Source organism: Zophobas morio, unplaced genomic scaffold (genome assembly GCF_036711695.1).
Source record: "Zophobas morio isolate AGI-343-1 ecotype UQ-CSIRO unplaced genomic scaffold, CSIRO_AGI_Zmor_V1 ptg000029l, whole genome shotgun sequence".
NCBI classification, from domain to species: Eukaryota; Metazoa; Arthropoda; class Insecta; order Coleoptera; family Tenebrionidae; genus Zophobas; species Zophobas morio.
Genome location: NW_026972134.1, coordinates 2,413,309 through 2,432,281, shown reverse-complemented (window position 1 = coordinate 2,432,281; position 18,973 = coordinate 2,413,309). Strand labels below are relative to the sequence as shown.

The following is an 18,973-nucleotide window of genomic DNA, read 5'->3' as shown; positions in this document are numbered from 1 at the left end:
TTTCCAATCTTGATATATCTATAGAAACTCGTTTAAAAATTGGTCTCATGATCAAATTATTAATAGGGCTGATTAGACACATTTTGGTTATTTATAAAATTTGACAATAATCGGTTTGGTAGTTTCGGTGGTTTTCATTTTCATATTCTAGGGTTCATGAAACGTCGAGAAAACATGAAAATAGCCAGTCATCAGATGGGTCCTATTACAATACTTCCTTAGGTTAGCTCGGGAAGTAAAGATGTTAACTAATGGGCTTTTATTAGTTAATTTGATTTAAACGCCTTGTGAGTTGAATAGTAAGCATCGCCACCGATTCATCCAAGTGTAAAGATCCTTGCTATTATTTTACAAACAAACAACATAACAGTCAAATTGTGTAACTACCGATATTTATCTGATTTACAGCTCATTACCTGTGTTTGAGATAAGCATATACATTCGGGAGGACACGACGGTGGCAGGATCATAGTTAGTGCAGCGAAGTGGATGAACGCAAGAGCCAAAACAAAACCAGTCACCAAATATCGGGCCAAGAACATCTGAAATAAAGACAGGAGATTAGGCATTGCTGTTTTACAAAAATACATTTTTTGTAACTAGATTTTGATGAAGTAATCAAAGACACAAGATACGTTCTATAATTAATAGACATTATTTTTTTATATACGGGAAGCTGAAGTAGATTGTAAGTATATAACATTTCCAGAATCGAATTTTATAACTTATTCTAGGAACTGGATTTTTTACATGATTCGGCCTCAGAGTTTAGAGACGTTCTATCGAGAAATTCTTAAACCAAGTTTTTCTTGTAAATAATTACAATTTCAGATGACATTTTAATAATTTATTTCTGAGGAATAAATTAACATTTATAAAATATGGTCTATAAAGTCGGTTTTTAAGTTTCAACTACTACAGATATGTTTATAAAAATTGTGAAACGACTAAGGTCGTAGTTAGAGTTAATTTTTTTAAGCTCGTCGCTACAAGTGAAATAAATCAACAATCAATAAATTTACATTTTCAGTTAAGGTATCCGTATTTTCTAAACTCAGCTTCAACTTTTATTAAGTTTGTAACCATTAGCACGTGTTTTGGTGGTAATTTTGCTTATACTAAGTATTTACTTAGTTATACATAAGTTATCAACTTGTGATCAGTATGAAGTACTTACGCTTGCAACAATTTTATTAAAAGACCGTAATTCCCGTAATTCAATTAATTTATCTCAATAGCTAACTAGCAAACTTCGTCTTGAAATTATGCAAGTGTTCTTGAACAATCAATACTTAAATCTCTACGGTAATTTGCTTGAATTAAATCATGTCTAATTTAAATCCGCCCGATTTAATTTAATAAACTCCGTTCCAATTAGTGCCTGAAGCAAACACATCCGCTGCAGATGAATCGTTTTATTAGTTATGTAAATATTGAAGCCTCAACTTTCCACTCGCTTCTTTTTGTGTCTCCTTAGAGTAGCAACGCCAACATAAAGTCATCTTTCAAGTGCGCTCGACGATAGTTGAGGAGTACGTTCAACGTCAAGATGAGATAAAATAGAAGCATCGTGATAATCGGAGAGGAAGTGATAGGCGAGGTGATAAGGGGCTCCGGGACAAGAATATGGCTCGGAAACACGTCAAATGTACCGGAAACAATGGCTGAGGAAGTGCCGAAAAGAACGAACGCAGGGCGCGAGGGCAACCAGGGGCAGCAACTTTTTGCGATCTTTCGCCCGCTGCGGTTGATTTTTTATTACCGGTTGTTTTTCTTACTTTCCTTGTTCGTTTTTTGCCGAAAATTCGTTCTGACGCAATTTACAACTGGGTCATTCCACAAATAGTGACAAATCGAGTACGGGTTGCGTCTTCTGATTTCGTTCAGATTTTCGATGATAATAATAGAATATGATTGTTATTTAAAATAATTATGTTATATACGAGTAGATATATATAGATAATAAAATATGTTATAATTATTATTTACTCAAGTGAAATAAGTGTCATTACTGTTTTATACTTTTCGCTTTGTGAGTTCGCCGATATTTATATTTTTCACTGCCCGGTCACAACATATTTCGTAACGCGTGTTCATTTAAAAAATTCACGAAGTTCACTTTGACATTTTGGTAGAAGAAAACGTAGCGAAAAACGCAAATACAGAGGCAATATTTTTACAGGTTATGGAAAACTGTGCAACTTTGTCAGGTCCATGTGCTTCTACTCATTTCGGCACGAATTTCTAGTTATTTGCTATGCTGAAAAAGTATCTGTTTTAAGTTTTTCGGGGGGCTGCAGAATGAACAGGACATGAATGATCCCAAACAGCATGATTCGTATCTATATTTTGGTTATCTTTAATACCTTGGCGTACGCAGTTTGCACATTTATAATTTTCTGATGTACACGTTGCAATATTGTGCTCTCCGCTGCATTTTGGACAACTTATTTTTTCCTTGCACAAAGGAGAGGAGTGACCAAAACGGTTGCAATTAAAGCAACGAACAACTTCTAAACCATCAAATGCAACGCAATAATCGTAGCCGACAAATATACCACCCGCTGTCATAAATTTATGGTAGGAATTTTTATCAATTTGTAAAAGGGCCTGATGGACTTTTTTTTCTTTTTTAGTGGCCCAAAATTTTAGGACTCTGCATTTCGACTGAGACCCGAACATAAAGCTGTTCGTTGTTTTTACCAAATCTGCTAGTTCATCCCATTCATTTTCATCATAAGGCTGCGAGAAGCCAACAATGCGAACTCGTGGGGCTATCCCTTTAAATTCGTGTATTACGTATGCATTTCCTAGTTTTTCCTCTCCCAATTTCTTGAAACGCTGGTTTCGCTCAGCTAATGTACATCCCACGATCATGCCACCTTTTTTTGTACTCTTTAGTTGTTCAAACTGCAGATTGGTATCTAGGGGAATGATACGAGATGTGAGATCTGATTTTGGGTGGACGGAATCATGGTCAGAATTTTTAGGTTCAATTAATATCACGGGTGTAGTTTTGTTTTTCAATATATCTGACAAGGATGCAACAGGTTTGTGATCAGGAAGAGTATTTTTAATCTGATTTTCAGCACTTGTTACTAGTTCAGCTTTTAGGTCTGAAAACACGTTTTTTAAGCTGCTAACCATCTCATCAATTTTTTTACATTATTACAACATCTACACATTTTCAAAATTGAGGAAAAGAAATGATAATTAGTTCTAAATGCGGGTAACATCTAGAACTGAATTACGACTACCTAGACTAGGAAAATGAAATAAAAGACTTTATAATAAAGTGCTACTCCGAATCTGATTGTGCATGAGTTTGAATATCTCTCCAATAGGAGATATATGTTAAATTAAGATCGTTATACAAGTGTAGAATTTCATATGTATGAGGAGGATACATTTTATTTTTTACACAAAATAAGTATCTACTAAATTTTATTTGCACACGTTCAACAAATTTAATGTGAACTGAGTAGTAGGGGCACCATGTAACGCTAGCATACTCTAATCTAGATGTTATTAATGTAAGGTACAAACAGAGTAAACTATTTACATTTTGAAAACTTTTTGAATTGCGTTTGATAAAACCTAGCATTTTTACATATTTGTTCTATATGTGGTATAAATGACACAGATTGATCTGATCTATGATAGTACCTAAGTCCCGTATTTGATCAAATCTCTCAATATCTGTATCATTTATCCGGTAGCCAAACAACATATTTTGTGATTTTTTAGATAAAGTTATCACCTTACATTTATTTTTTATTAACTTTTAATTTGTTTGCTTCACACCAGAAGAAGAATTTGTTGACAACATTTTGTAAAGCTGAACAGGTAGTAGCTGATGAAACAGAAGTAACAATTTTAAATCATCTGTATACCCATAAACATCACAATCAAAAATACTAAATACACATTAAAAAATAATACAAAAAGAATTCGACCTAAGTTTGACCCCTGCGTTACTCCACCCGGAGTTGAATATTGACTAGAACGACAATCATGATATCCGACATATTGATGGCGAGCACATAATAATGAACAAAATAATAACACTAACACATACGCCATACCTACGCCACTTTCTCAGTAAGATTTAATGGTCAACAACGTCAAAAGCTTTAGCCAAATCGGTGTAAATTATATCAACTTGATTGAACTGTTGAAATTCATTAAAAGCAAACTGAATAAATTGACACAGATATGTTAAGTCCATTTATTTTGTATAAAGCCATGCTGAGCATCATGAATATAAGGCGCAATATGTATATATATTTGATTAGCAAGAATGGCTTCAAAAATGTTATCAAAGTTTGACAAGATGGCTATCAGGGATAATTTTTAACATCACTTTTTATTCCCGATTTGAACACAGGGTTCACTTTAGCTTCGGAAAGGTTAAAAATTTCAAAATTAAATTAAAAATGTAACCAAGCGGCTCACTACAACACTTATAATGTCTTTTACTATAAATGATGGCACTTCATCAGGACCCATTGTAAAATTATTTTTGAACTTAGTCACAGCCTTTAAATTGGTAACAAGTCGGAATATAATACTAACTAATAATATCACAGCTCTTTATATTATCACAGATACCACCACAGTTGTTGCCAACCAAAACGTTACCATAGTAGGAAATAAAGCCATCCACTATTTCTTGAGAAGTGTTTAATTCTGAACCGTCATATACCATGTTACCAGGAATGATGGTTGTTTTTCTTTTTGCGTTCACTGCGTTCACAAAGGACCAGAATTTAGCTGGATTCGTTCGTAGGTTCTCTTCAACTGACTGTATGAAATTCTTATATTCCTTATGTAGGTATACTTTTTTAATTTGTTTACGTTGCTCATTTACCTGACATAAATACATATCCAATCTTGATTTCTTAAACCTTTTCCAGTATTTCCTTTTAAGACGAATCATTTGGATAATGTCAGGCGAAAACCATGCTGGATATATTAACTGTCTGAGTGGTGTTTTTGGGACATGTTCGTCAAAAAGGTTATATATCATGTTATAAAACTGTTCGCAAGCTTCATTGACTTCACTGAAGTTGAATAGTGGACTCCAGTCAATGTGAAGGAAAGATTCATAAAGTCCAACAAAATTCGTCTTGCGAAAATTGTGTCTGTAATCGGAATTTGTTGTCTTAAAAGGTAACGAGTTGTTCGACTGCTTAGTAACATTTACATCAAGTGAAGGATGATGGATGTCTTCATGAACTATTAGATCTTCGCAACGGCTGATTTCACATTGGGGCTCGGAAGAAGTAAACACTAAATAGAGAAGCCTGTTGTTAGAATTATGTATTGCATTATGTTGTATTAGACATTATAATTTATGAAATTACTTAACAGGATAGAAGATTCGGAGAAATTTTCATTACATAAAAACTGGGAAGAATACTGCGGAATATTAAAGTCGGTAATAATCATATATTTAGTTGTTAGTTAGTCACACTGTTTCTCAATAAAACCACATATTGCATTCTAAGTCTCCACTGTTGCTGCAGGTGATATATACCTTACACTGCTGCAATATTGAATTATTAACGATTTTTACGCAGAGAGAAAATCAGTATCTGTAACAGGCGAATTTAACAAACATATCACTAGATTCAAGATGAGATTTTATTGCAATTAATATACTTCGTCCACTTGAAAATACATCTCGTAACCAGGTCTCAGTAAGTACGATGACATCATATTGCGAAACACATGCATTGAGATAAAAAGTATTAAGTTTTGTATTTAAACCACGCACGTTTTGGTAATATACATTAATGTAAAAAAGCATTGCTGGTCTGATGGATTAATCTTGGTCTTTTTAATTTTAATTACTTAAATTCAACCAAATGGACGTGTTTATTAACAATATAAAGAGACTAGCACTCACACGCCACGCTACGTACTTCCCAGTCCCTGTGGAAATTTACAATTCACCCAAATTAATTTAAGCGAAATGTCTACCACGTTATTATTATTAATTAACCTTCTCAATAGCAGCGTGTTGAAGGAACTTGATATATTGTTTTGTACCACATCTTTGATGTATTTTCTTCTGTTGGTAATGATCGTACGTTTCGCGAAGAGTACGGTCCCTTCGTTGTTCGAAGAAACAGAATGATAAATCATTCACAAAAACTAGAAATAAGAATGGAGGTGGGATAAACCCTTGAGGTATACCACTATTTATGGGTAAAAAGTCAGAATCAGAATTTTCAATAGTGACACGTTGTATGATGTTGTCCAATAAAAAGAGCATCGCATCTATCGTACTTTTTCCTTTCCTAATCCCAAATTTTTGCTTATACAGGCAAATTGTAACGCTTAAAATGTTCTGTCAATTGAAGAATATTTTTGAAAATATGGGAACCAATAAGGTAAGTCTGTAGTTATTTGGATCGAAGTGTCCCCTTTTTTAAATATAGCAATGACAGCTGTCTTTTTTAAATATTCAGGAAATGTATTTTGTACTATGCACCTACTAATTAGTTTCGTTAGCCAATCAATTAAAGTTTTTTTCACACTCTTTATCAAATCAGCACTCATACCATAAACATCCCCAGCTTGACTGGATTTCATGTTATTAAAGATGTCCCTAATATGGCACATAGATACCTCAGCAAAGTGGAAACAGTCAACATTATTTACACAAATCAATCTTTCTGTTGGAACTATCTACAAACTTTAACGCAAAGATTTGGACGTCTATCCTTGCCGTATCACAGTAGTGCAAGAACTCTTACCAGTGAACTTCCCGTGAAGATTAGAATTTTTCAATTGGTTTGTGATTATGAACAACAGAAAATTGGCGCAAAAAAGTCATTTTTAGTGATGAAGCATGGTTTCATCTCAATGGATGAACCACTGCAGCCTTAAAAAATTGGTGTATGGGCAACAATCACTCAAAGATGAATCATTGGATCAATATTCTTTCAAGGTAAACTATAAAAAATCATCTACAACGGTTTTTATTCTCATTTTTTATTAGATACACTAAATGCTGCTAGATATCGAAATGAAATTTTAGAGCCCTTTGTCAACCAGTTCTACGATGATGAATTGCGGAACGGATTCTTTCAACAAAATGGAGCTCCGATTCATTGTACAATGAACAACTTAAATTTCTTAAGACACTTCCCTGATGACTGCATAATTGGTCGAAATACAGAAATTCCTTGGGCACCTCGTTCCTGTAATTTGACAACTTGTGATATTTTCTTGTGGCCTCATCTTAAAAGCACAATTTTTCAAACGCCGGTTGCAAATTTGGAGAACTTACAGCAGAGAATTGTACAAAAATGCTTGGAGATTAATAACAATCCAATTTATGTTAGAAAATGTTTTCAGAAATTTTGAGAGGAGGGTTTTAAGAAGGAACTCAGGCAGAGGGGTAACATTTTTTCAACAGTTATTGTAATTCTAACTATTTATTTATTTATTCTCCTCATTTACTACATTGGAAAAAGTGAGGTTAAATTAGACGATCGATGACAGCTGTCATTGACCATAAATTTGAATTTCAGCGCAGACATACTTAAAAAAAAAAGAAAAATCAGAGGCAACTGATGCCCTTTTTAATGAACACCCGTTATATATTTATATTATTATATTGAAGATTACAATAAATATGTAATGTTATAACAAAAGAATTGGAATAACACAGATATTTCCTTTTCCTAGCGGGTACAAATTACTGGTATTTCATAATATATAAAACACAAAAAGTAATAAGACCTGGTTTGATAAAGAGTTACCCATGAGAAAAATGAAGCTTACAAGGAAAAAATAAGACTCTAGAGACATTGACGCTAATAAAAAAACGGCTAAATAAAAAAGAAAAACGCATATATACAAGCCAAAAATTTAAGTATGAAACACGAAAATAAAAAGTTAGTTCTAGAGAGAAATTAAGCAGACAAACGAATATAAAGACGGAATAGCAAAGTGTAAAGATAAAGAAGGAAATATCCTAACAGAGATAAGAAACATCACTAACAGATAGGCAGAGTGTTTCAAAGAAACTTTAAATAAGGTTAGAGGCAGTATAGAACAGCACGCTCCGCCACAAGCACGAAATGGGAAGGAACAGAAGAACTCATGGTACAAGAAGACATGGTGTATTATATTCCGCATTTTGTGTGACGTGATATGGGTGTCATGATTGCCAACTTTAAATTTTGGCTTGTTGCAAGTCCGTACTATCACTATCAACGACGATGTCAAATTTTGAACACACGTTATTAGTATATGATTTTAACTTAGCACCTTCGAAGATAAGTTAACCCATGATTAAAAACTGAACCGAATCTCGGTCTCCGTTATAACCTCACATATAACTGATAAATTGACATTTGACAGCTTTCAAAGTTGTGAGAAGAGCGTTTCAAACACGTCACGTGGCTGGTGTGCAAAGCAGACGAAAATTCATCCACCGGAGTAGCATACTTCTTGTATCATGGAAGGAACCTACTCTAGAGAATGTTAAGAGCCATAATGAAACTTAAAAATCATAACCACTATGGTGTGGCGGACATTTATAAAAAAATCAGGGATGCGCGCTGTGAATTGATATTAAACTTTATAAACTAGATCTGTGAAAGGTATCGGGGCATTACGCTTACAATAGTTATATAAAAAATAATGTGTAATATACTGTATGAACAGTTACACCCGTATGTGGAAAAAATAACTAGAAGATATCAACGCAGATTTAGATTTGGGACATCTAGATCAGACCAAATCTATAATATCCGATAAACGAAAGAAGAAACTAGAAAGTCCAACACACAACCATCACCCTTCATAAACTTCAAATCAGCATACGACAGCTTTATTGATGGCAGAGTACTAATAGAAGTTAGGCAAGAGTACTAATATCCATGCGAATTAGCAAATGAGTAAAAAAATTCCGATCAATTACGTAAGAAGAATAAAAAATCGGTCAAACAGAACAAAAAAATTTTTGTATGTTTAAGAAGCAGACGGAATATACATACACTCCAACAATTAAATCTAAAATGTTGTATTTTAAGTGACCACAAAAAAAACAGATACATAAAAATAAGTTTTTGGCGCCATTCCGCAACATCCCCAGAAACTTTATCAGTAGTGTTTATTTATTTCTGAGAAAGATAGTGTTTCAATTATATTTTCAGTCATTGAAGACACTTTAAATTACACTTTTGATGTGAGAAACTACTTCTGTCTGTCTGCGATGCTGCCTGTTATAAATAAGTAAATATATAACTAACAAGAGCTGGTGGATTATTAAGCGCACGATGTACAAACATGCCCTACATTATTTGTGTAGCTTATGCACTTTATTTATGAATTTACTTAAGACAAAGTGCCAGTTGTAGGCAAACTGATGTTATTTTTCTCTTAGATTTTAAATAAATCATGCATTCTTACGAATTATGTACTGTTTGAGTTAAAAGAATAAAACATCAAAAATTCGTACAGAGGAATAAATATAATTTCCGACGAATCAGGCAATCTGCTAGCTTCCTATTTCTCATCAGAAATATTTTAGCTAGTAGCGTTCGAGGTAAAAGTTACAGAATTAGAGAAATTGAATATTTTTCATCTACTAATTGGTGTTTCTTGGAAATCCTTAATCATTTACCAATCCACTAAATGAAAACTAATGAAAGAAGAAATACATTTTTACTTGGTTCGACACAAAGATTAATACTGAAAATTAGAACCAAATGATAACCTTTGACTATGCGATTTGTCACTATTTTATCGCATGACCTAACCATAACGAATCTTGATTGGGTCAGAACTGATGCTGGAACACTTTAAAGTTAATTGTGTGTGACTTAGACGATAGTTCACTAAGTTTCTCATACTCGGCTTGTGTAGTGATTTATTCCGGTGATAATTACGAGCATGGTCCCTTAAACATGAAGAGACTCGAGAGGAGTAGAGTTAAAACACATTCGCGCTAACCATTAAGATTACCGGAAAAACCACTTAATTTAATTCGAAGTAATTTGATAAGTAATGCGTATTACGGCTTAGACGTGTTTAATTGTTGCGTTTTTGCTGAAACTTACTATGTCCCATTTGTTTTTATTTAATACGCGTAGAACTTTGTCCGGCTCTAAATTTGTGGATCTTGTCTACTAATTAATGATTGTGTTAATTAGCTCACGAAGCTAACTTCAAACATCGGTAGCACTGACAGCAACATCCATTGTTTAGCATGGATACATTGCATAATGATCGAATGTTTAAATCTGATTATACGAGTAGTTATTCGCTACAGCATAAACAAGCTTTATAATCAAAAAGACATTCAACTTAATGCATTTATTGGTTTTCCCGTGTGGCATTGATGCATAAATAAGTAATAAAGCTGTCTACGTGTGAAAGTTATTGATACTAATTTAAATTCTGCAGTTAGAATAACTTAATTTAATTTAATAACTATTCAGTGTTGTTGTTGTTTCTATAAAATAAAAATTGGTGAAATTTTTTTGACTACTATGTACATACTTTGTTGACATTCATTTTGTATAAATAAAACATTTTAAATGTTCTAACGTGACGCAAAGAAGAACTGCAATATGGTCCATTTGATGCTAAAGTAACCTCCTGTTTTTTCGACGTTTCGTAGCCTCTAGAAAAGACAAAATATAAGTCTACATGTTTCGCATAATAATTGTCGTGTATCGTGTTGGTAACAGACAGTGGAACTTTGTTATTAGTAACACGTAGGTATTCCCTTGAAAATGTTGATGTTAGTTCCAAAGTTCTTATCGGTAATTAGAATAGGTAGGTACAGATCAGTTGATTTTTCAGTTTCATGTTGTTGAATATAATAATATCAGTAGCGAGAAATTCTAGCTTTAGTTATGAATTATGGTCAACGAAAGAACAACATTTGATAAAATTTCGCGAAACTCCTATCACAATTGGGGAGCTAAAAATTTTATTTTCCGAGCGTAAGCCAGGGATGTACTGTAAAAAGGTCCAATAAACGAATGGTGTTTCATGTTTTCTTCACGTTTCATGACCCCTAGTGCTGTAGTGGTTCAACTATACTTCAGGAGCGAAGGAAGTTCTGTTCAAATAACCTTAGACCAATGTTTCACAGTTTTCTTTATAATTGTTACAATAACATAATTATTGCAATACATTTGACCACATTGATACAAATGGCATTCGTTTAGTATATTGACTACAATAACACAAATACCGCCCTTAATCTAACAGAATTGATGTTGTCCTTTTGAAGATTTTGAAATAAGTAGAAAGAATTTTATTAATAGCAAATTACTCCTTTGTTCTTTGTAAAGAGCCGAGGAATAAAAGAACAGTATCCATTAGAGTCTCGTTTGTTAAACACTGAAATCATGACTTGATCCTTCCGTTTATTTCATCTACTATACTCAAAGCAGTGAAGCATTAAATGTTCATTATTTCACAATATCAATAGTTTGAATAACAATACAAGTGTCGAATCATATTCATCAACCCGAAATAACTAAAATTTACGATTAAATGAAAACACAAACAATTTGCAATAATTATTATACAAATAATTAATTTTCCGTAGCTGGGATCCACTTATACTCATATGTAATTTTCAAATTATACAATAGTGATTTTAAAGCAGCAAAGGTACTCGCATTGTATGGACGTGTGTCTCATAAGATTTTTCGATTGGCATTAACTTTTTTTTTAAATTAAAAATCAAAACATTGTCAAATGTTTTTTAAGTATTTGCTTTTATAGAAAAAAAAAAACAGTACAACGACGACATATGCAGTTTCTCCACACATTCAAAGAAAAGTGCTGCTGAGGAAGTAATGGCTACTTTCAAGTTTTCTCAACGTTTCATGACCCCTAGAGTACAAAAAAAAATAACTCTTTATTATTTACAATATTCAAAATTATAAGTCTACACTTTTGGTTAATAACAATCTGCATTCATATTTTTCGAGCTACTTATACAGGGTGACTTAAAAAATTAATGAAGCAGTTTATTTTATTAATCAAATCAAGAACGACTCATGCCATTCTCCCAAAAATGTGATTCTACAGTACTGTTATTATTAATTCGCATTTACTGCACTGATTAAAATTAATATACGTGTACTTGCTAAAATTTTGATGACATCTCAAAACTTTGTTATGGAAAAATTCACTTGAAACATATGTAAAGCATGCTTCTTTATCTGTACTTTACAGTGCACATATATCCTTATTTGATTGTTGAGGGTTATAGTAAAAAGAAATGGCAACATTAAATTTTATAATTTTTTAAAGAAGCTGAGAGTGTTAGACTGTATTTCAGGGGCGAGAAGAAAGTCCTGTCTAAATAATAATTGTAATAGTTATAATTAGAGAGCGGATTTTATGAAATTTGCATATCCGTTATTTTTTGCATATAAATCTTGATATTTAAAATGTGAACGAATCATGCTAATTAAAAATGAATACAGCTATAAAAAAATTGCATATTTGCATATATTTGCCTTCTGCTGCATATTTCACGGAACGGGTGCATATTTTGCATTTTTACCAATTTTTGTGCTAATTTAAAAAAAAATGATTGTCATTCTATCGGCATTTATCTAGAAAGACGAAATTTTATGAATCATATTGCAAATATTGTCCTGAGCTTCAAATAACAAGAAAAGGTTTGGGTTTTATGGTAGTTTGGAGACACCACTGGGTGTTAAGCCATCCTTCCAGGTAAAATCGCGCCCTAATTACTTTTGGAAATAGCGTTCATTCCCAATATTTTTGTTCGTTAGTTACGTGGTACATACGTTTAGTGGTGGTCAAAGGGACGTTATACTATTATATTTCATCGTGAGTTTGTATTGAAAGCATGTAAAGGGATACAGGTGTATCAATATGTCGAAGATAATTCAAATTAATTTATGGATAAAACCTTTTCCTGAACTTATTCTCCAAGAACGAACTGTGTTTTGTCGCGCCTGTCCTAAACCGGTAATTTTTACATCTGTGGACGTAGTATGCAGTTTTTCTATTTACAAATACATTTACTTTAGAATCACCGGGAAAACTTTTTGTTAGAATATTTCGAAAAATATCTAAAAGTAAATTGTTACCAAAATAGTAATTAAATAGTGGATTACTACTATTTGTTAATTTGATCTGTTTATATACATTTTTTATCTTTAAAAACGTGATTTATGTGTTAGTGAAATGTAATTAAACACTTTGCAATGTGATTTATGTATTTTTGTAATAAAATGTAAGCTCGGGAAACCTGTTTTTAAATTTTATAAATAAATTTAGTTCGCTTACTAAACCTTTTTTTTTTAATTTTTGGAGTATATGCAACTGCATATCTCTGCATATATTAAGAAAGTTACTGCATATTTACATAAATTTGGTGCATATCATATGATCATATTTCTGAAAATTTTGCTGCATATTTTCCTCTCTCTAGTTATAATAATACATATTTATTTTCTAGAGGTGTTATCATCCATTATTTATTTCACGCATTAATTCTTGGAATGGAGTAGCAAATTTTTTATATGAACACAGTCGATTTTGTAATGTAGGAGTTTAAATAAAAAGCTAATACCCCACATTAACCTGCGTACTTGTAGCGAATTAAGAAGGAATCTAGTTAACAGATTAATTTTACGAGTGCCTCTTTCAGAATAAACTCCATCTGATTTATAACAAATCAATTTTAAGAAGCGTCTTTATACTTATTCCAACTGTTCAACATGTATGTTATATAAAGGTGACCATATTAAATCACCATATTCGAATTTAGAGCGCAAAAGAGCAACAAATAACATTAATGGTTGAATCTTGATGAAATCTTTGCAGGAAAGATGAATAGATCCTAAAACCTTCAGTGATCTTTCAATTGCATCGTTCACATGTGGTATAAATGTAAGTTGATTATCAAATGTTACACCTACGTCCTAGAGGAGTTCTTTGACGGATGTAAATAATAGGACTTTTCTGCTTGGTATATGACATAATGTAACATTTGTGTTAGTTTAATGTTAGTAGATTTGTCCGAACCCAAAAAGATGAGATATGTCATTCTTTTGTAGAACTAGGCAATTATATATTTACAGAGGAAATTCTATGATACAACTTTAGGTCATCAGCGAACAATAGTTTTTTATATGAAATGTTTGCCGGCAGGCCGTTGATACATATCAGAAACAACAAAGAGCCAAGATTCGAACGTTGCGGTACTCCGGACGAACGAGTTAGACCCACAATTGCGATATCTCAGACAATGCTGACGATTTTTTAAATATGATCGAAAGAAGGCTAGTAATGAATCAGAAAAACCAAAGAGACTCACTTTTTTGAGAAGCAGCTGATGTATATATTCTGTTATGTAAGGCAGACTCGAAAACTTTCACGAAGTTGCAGAGTAGCGCTATTGGACGGTTATTTTCTATTTTTGAGACATCCCCTTTTTTAAGGAGAGGACATATAACTGATTTCTTCCAAATGATGGCAATTGTTCATTTCTAAAACCCAGATTAAACAGATATCTTGAGAGTTCAGTCAGTACAGTAGCAATCTCTTAAAAGAAAACTTGGAAGTCCATCTGCTGCAGAAGTAAAACTGTTCATGGATCGTTTAAATGCTTGATAAAGTTCATCACTAGTGAGATTTGATACAACCACAGTAATTTTGTTGTCAACATCTATCGTAGTAATATCATAATAATAATAATATTAGCAGACATCTAGACTGATTTAAAGAAGTGACTAAAGCCATTAACAATATCAGCTGGTGTTTGTAGCGTGATATCCTTATAATGCATATCTTAGGAATTCGGCTGCAACCCTTCCGTTGCTGTACAAAGTTCCAAAACTTTCTTGGATTAGTTAACAAGATAGCTTGCATATTATTAATCCATAGTCGAAATCTCGTATCTATCAGTGTTGTCGATTTAGAGCGATATTGATTAAACACGTGACGGTAGTAGTTGGTGCCATATTTTTTGAATTTAGGAACAGTGATTTCACATGAGTTATTAAGAATTTCATAAAATTTATCACATGCCGTGTCAACGTTGTGAAGTTCATACAAATGATCCCATTTTGTAGATAGAATGAGGTTATAAAGAACTTCAAAATTACCTTTATTAAAGTTAAAATTTTGTGTGCTGTTACAAAATTTAAAATTTTTAAAAGAATTATTCCAAGTTGAGAGAGAAATATCAAGGGTGCACGGTGCATCGTACATTCCCGAACATCAAATCTAGAATACGATTACTGGAATTTAGAACGGTGTTATTTTGATACAAACTGGAAAAACTTGCATAATTATTTCATATATGTATCCGTTATACGAATCACAGTTGTATGAGGAAATATTGAAATTCCCTAGAACTACTGTGTGACAAGCAGAATTTTTGTAACAATTACTAAATATGGCAAAGAAATGCTCAAAATCGTTGAATGAAACAAAAGGAAATATATAAATAAGGAAAATGTTCAATTTTTTGTTATTGCTCTGTGCTATTGAAACTCGCAAGAAGTGGATAGCTACTTGATTAGGTTAGGTATGTTTAAAGACGAAGACGTATATATAAATAATTATGAGGAAATAACTCGCTACTGGCGATCTCATCAGGTAACCATGTTTCAGTAAGATCAATTAGATCAACACTAGACGATAACATATAACGATAGCTAGCTCTCTAAAATTTGGTACAAACAGGTGTAAAATTGGTGCCACTGAGTGAGCGGCTTAGTTTAAAGGTGAAGAGGAGATAATTGTAGGTACATCATTAATGTACCGCATCCTTAAATTGGTTTCACCTCGGTTAGTTTTTTCAACTCCTGCTTAACATTTTTGCAATATGCGAATTGGCGTGGCACAGACATCTTTAAAATTCTAATTACCTTTCAGTTTCTTAGCGTTTTGAATAATTTAAACGTCACGTTAATTGCCCAACGTAACTTTTATTGGCCTAGGACGCATATTTAATTCAGAAACACGACTTAAACGTTTGGGAATCACGTCTGTAGTTTGCACAGAAGGAATAGTTTCCTTAATATCGTCACAAACAATTGCTTTGTCTTCTATTTCGTGCTCCTTGGACAAGTTAGCTGCATGTTTGGCAGCTCCAAACACTATGATGTTACATTTTCTTTTTTCGCGTTCAATAATTTCTTGTATTACATCTTTGCAATCGAATTTATCCGATGTGCTTTTTAAGTCACTAAGTTGTGTGTGGAATTCATAAAATGGTCTAAATAACTTTAGAGCAATTTTTTGTAAACTATCATTATGTAAAATACACTCCGAATAACAAGTATAGCGTGCAAGAAAAATTCGCTATGTTTTTAAACTTACTACTTCCTAAAAGTTACACCGGACATTCGTTTAGACGAAATTCAGCACATTAGCTGCTGACTCTAGAAACGACATCACGACAATTAAAAAACACGGTGGAAGTTCACTTCTGCTGCTGAGGTTACACTGAGAATTCAGCTCATTATAAAATTACTTACGGAAACAACAACAGAGCCCCTGCACACTTTACAGAAACACGAGCAGCTTCCAGTTCTGTAGCAGAAATAACACCAACGTAACTTAAAATCATGAAAAACAAAATGCGTAGAGATGAGTTATAATATAATTTTCATATGCGTAATTCTGATGTTCCAAGACAGTGAATATTAATTATAAAATTTTGAAATAAAAATTCGTTTAAGGTTATTTATTATCTCTGAATGTAAATATGGGCCCTGATTGTGCTAACTTTATAGACTTTTAAAAGTAACCAAGTACTTTATATACCGTTGTAGAAAAAATTATTGTGTAACTTTGTTGAAGAAGGATTACCTAAATCGATAATATGATAACGTAGCTTGCGTAATCGCACCTTCAAAAATGTTGAGTTTTACGCAAGATAGTAAAACGTAAGATTAGAGTCGTAAAGGATAGTGGTATCTGTCTAAGTATTACATTACGAAAATGCAGAATTCAGATTTTATCTTTATGTGTTGCTTCAAACTACGTTTGTGTCCATTTGTACCGCCATTACTTACTTTATATTATAGAGAAAATATAAATGTATACCAACATCATGGGTTAAGCTTTCTGCATTGATTGTAACTATAGTCAATTTCTCAAGCGATTATAATAAAATCAGTGAAATTCTGCGTAATACACTGGTTTAAATCAGTCTGAGAAAACTCAGCTAGTTTTGTTCTAACATGCTGTCACTGGTTTGAAGTCTAATATACCATCCTATAAAATTCTGTTAGGTTGTACCCGTCACCGTTATTAAAATATCCAAAATAAAGACATTCAGATGTGTAATTTTACAGATCTTCCTTGTCACTAGAGGTGATGGTTAAGTATAAAAAATTGGTCTAAATAGTTTAGACAGTACTTCCCTCGCTGTCGGATAGATGTAGTGTAATACCAAAAAAAATAGGGCTAGGCGGTTGAAGTTTATGCACTGCGTATGGACCACGGCAGACCAGTGGGTCTCAACCGATGTTACGCATCACGAAGAAAATTATAAAACTAACGTTAACTGAACGTAAGTTGATTATTTTAAAATCCATATCCACGACATAATAATAATAATAATATTTTTAATAATTTTCAAGTGTCGGTTTCGCTGAAAATCAAACTATTTCTGTAAATTATTAAAAATTATGCACAATTGGAAAGCAAGAAGCGAGTAAGGCAAGGATGCACCGGCTGCACTTCAGACGGGTAGATAGGATGAATAAATTTCGACCGCCCAGCTTTATTTATAATTTTTATAAACAACGACGTCATAGCAAAACGCATCTGTGCGAGATGTTCGACGTCCCGCATGCTGTTGAATGCGCCAAGGTCATCAAAAAAGGGTATGAGTGCAAACAATTTATTTATCAACGGGAATACATTACATCGGAAGAATGTCACGTAGAAATTTGTTTGATTTGAATGAGTTAATCGTCCCGAATCAGATGACTAAAATTATTCATAAACCTCCATTGAACAAAATATTCTGAATGCTATTATTATAATTCTTACCTTATCATTATTTTATTGCTATAGAGACGAGCGCACTCTCACATTTTCCAGAAAATGGGGTGGTTCGTTCTTAATTTGATCAATAATAAATTGACTGATTCATTAATTTTTTTGAGTCGCCTGTTTAAGCAAATCCAAAAAATATGAATGCAATGATTAAAAGTCTGTTCATATTTTGCACATTTGCGAAAGAATTTTTATCAATTATTTGGGGTTGATAAACAGATACATTTTCATTAAAAAGTTACCATGCATACAATAACTTCAAAACGTCAAGATTTCAAAGTATTCAGTTTTGCAATTCTTGATTTAATCAATAAAATAAATTGACTCAGTCAATAATTTTTTTCATACACCCCGTATAAGCAAATCTAAAAAATATTTATGCAGTGATAAATCACAATTATAGACTCATCATACTTTGCACAATGCACATTTAAGATAGTGTTTTTTCAGAAAAATTTTGGGGTGGCGTGATCAATTTTTTAGGGAGGAATGAGCAAATATATTTTGATCAAAAATTTACCATGCCAATGATAACTTTAAAACATCTCCAAGATTTCAAAGCATCTGGTTTTGTAGTTCCTGATTAAATCCATAAAATAAATTTTAGGCATTTATTAATTTGTGAGACACCCTGTATATGCAAATCCAAAAAATATGAATGGAATGCTAAATCACAAATCACAATCTCATCATACTTTGCACATTTATTGCAATCATATTTTCTACATCTTGGATAGGATTCAATTTTTGGAGAGGACAAGTAAATATATTTTGAATAAAAACTTATCATGCTTATCATAACTGTAAACCATCTGCAAGATTTCAAAGCATTCGGTTTTCCAGATTCCAAATTATATACAAATTTTGTAATGTAGTTTACAGTATATAGTGCATAATTACTAATTAGTTGTTTCAAAGTATTTAATTC

General features: G+C 32.6%; 1 protein-coding gene across 1 annotated transcript in view; it reads right to left on the bottom strand.

Annotated features, from left to right (window-relative positions):
- The window catches only part of LOC135137746 (slit homolog 3 protein-like), a 137,892-nt gene that overhangs the window by 42,880 nt on the left and 76,039 nt on the right, over positions 1–18,973 (bottom strand). The window contains exon 2 of the mRNA XM_064067475.1: positions 417–542. Coding sequence (XP_063923545.1) covers positions 417–542 — 126 coding nt within the window. The remainder of the gene's footprint in view (positions 1–416; positions 543–18,973) is intronic.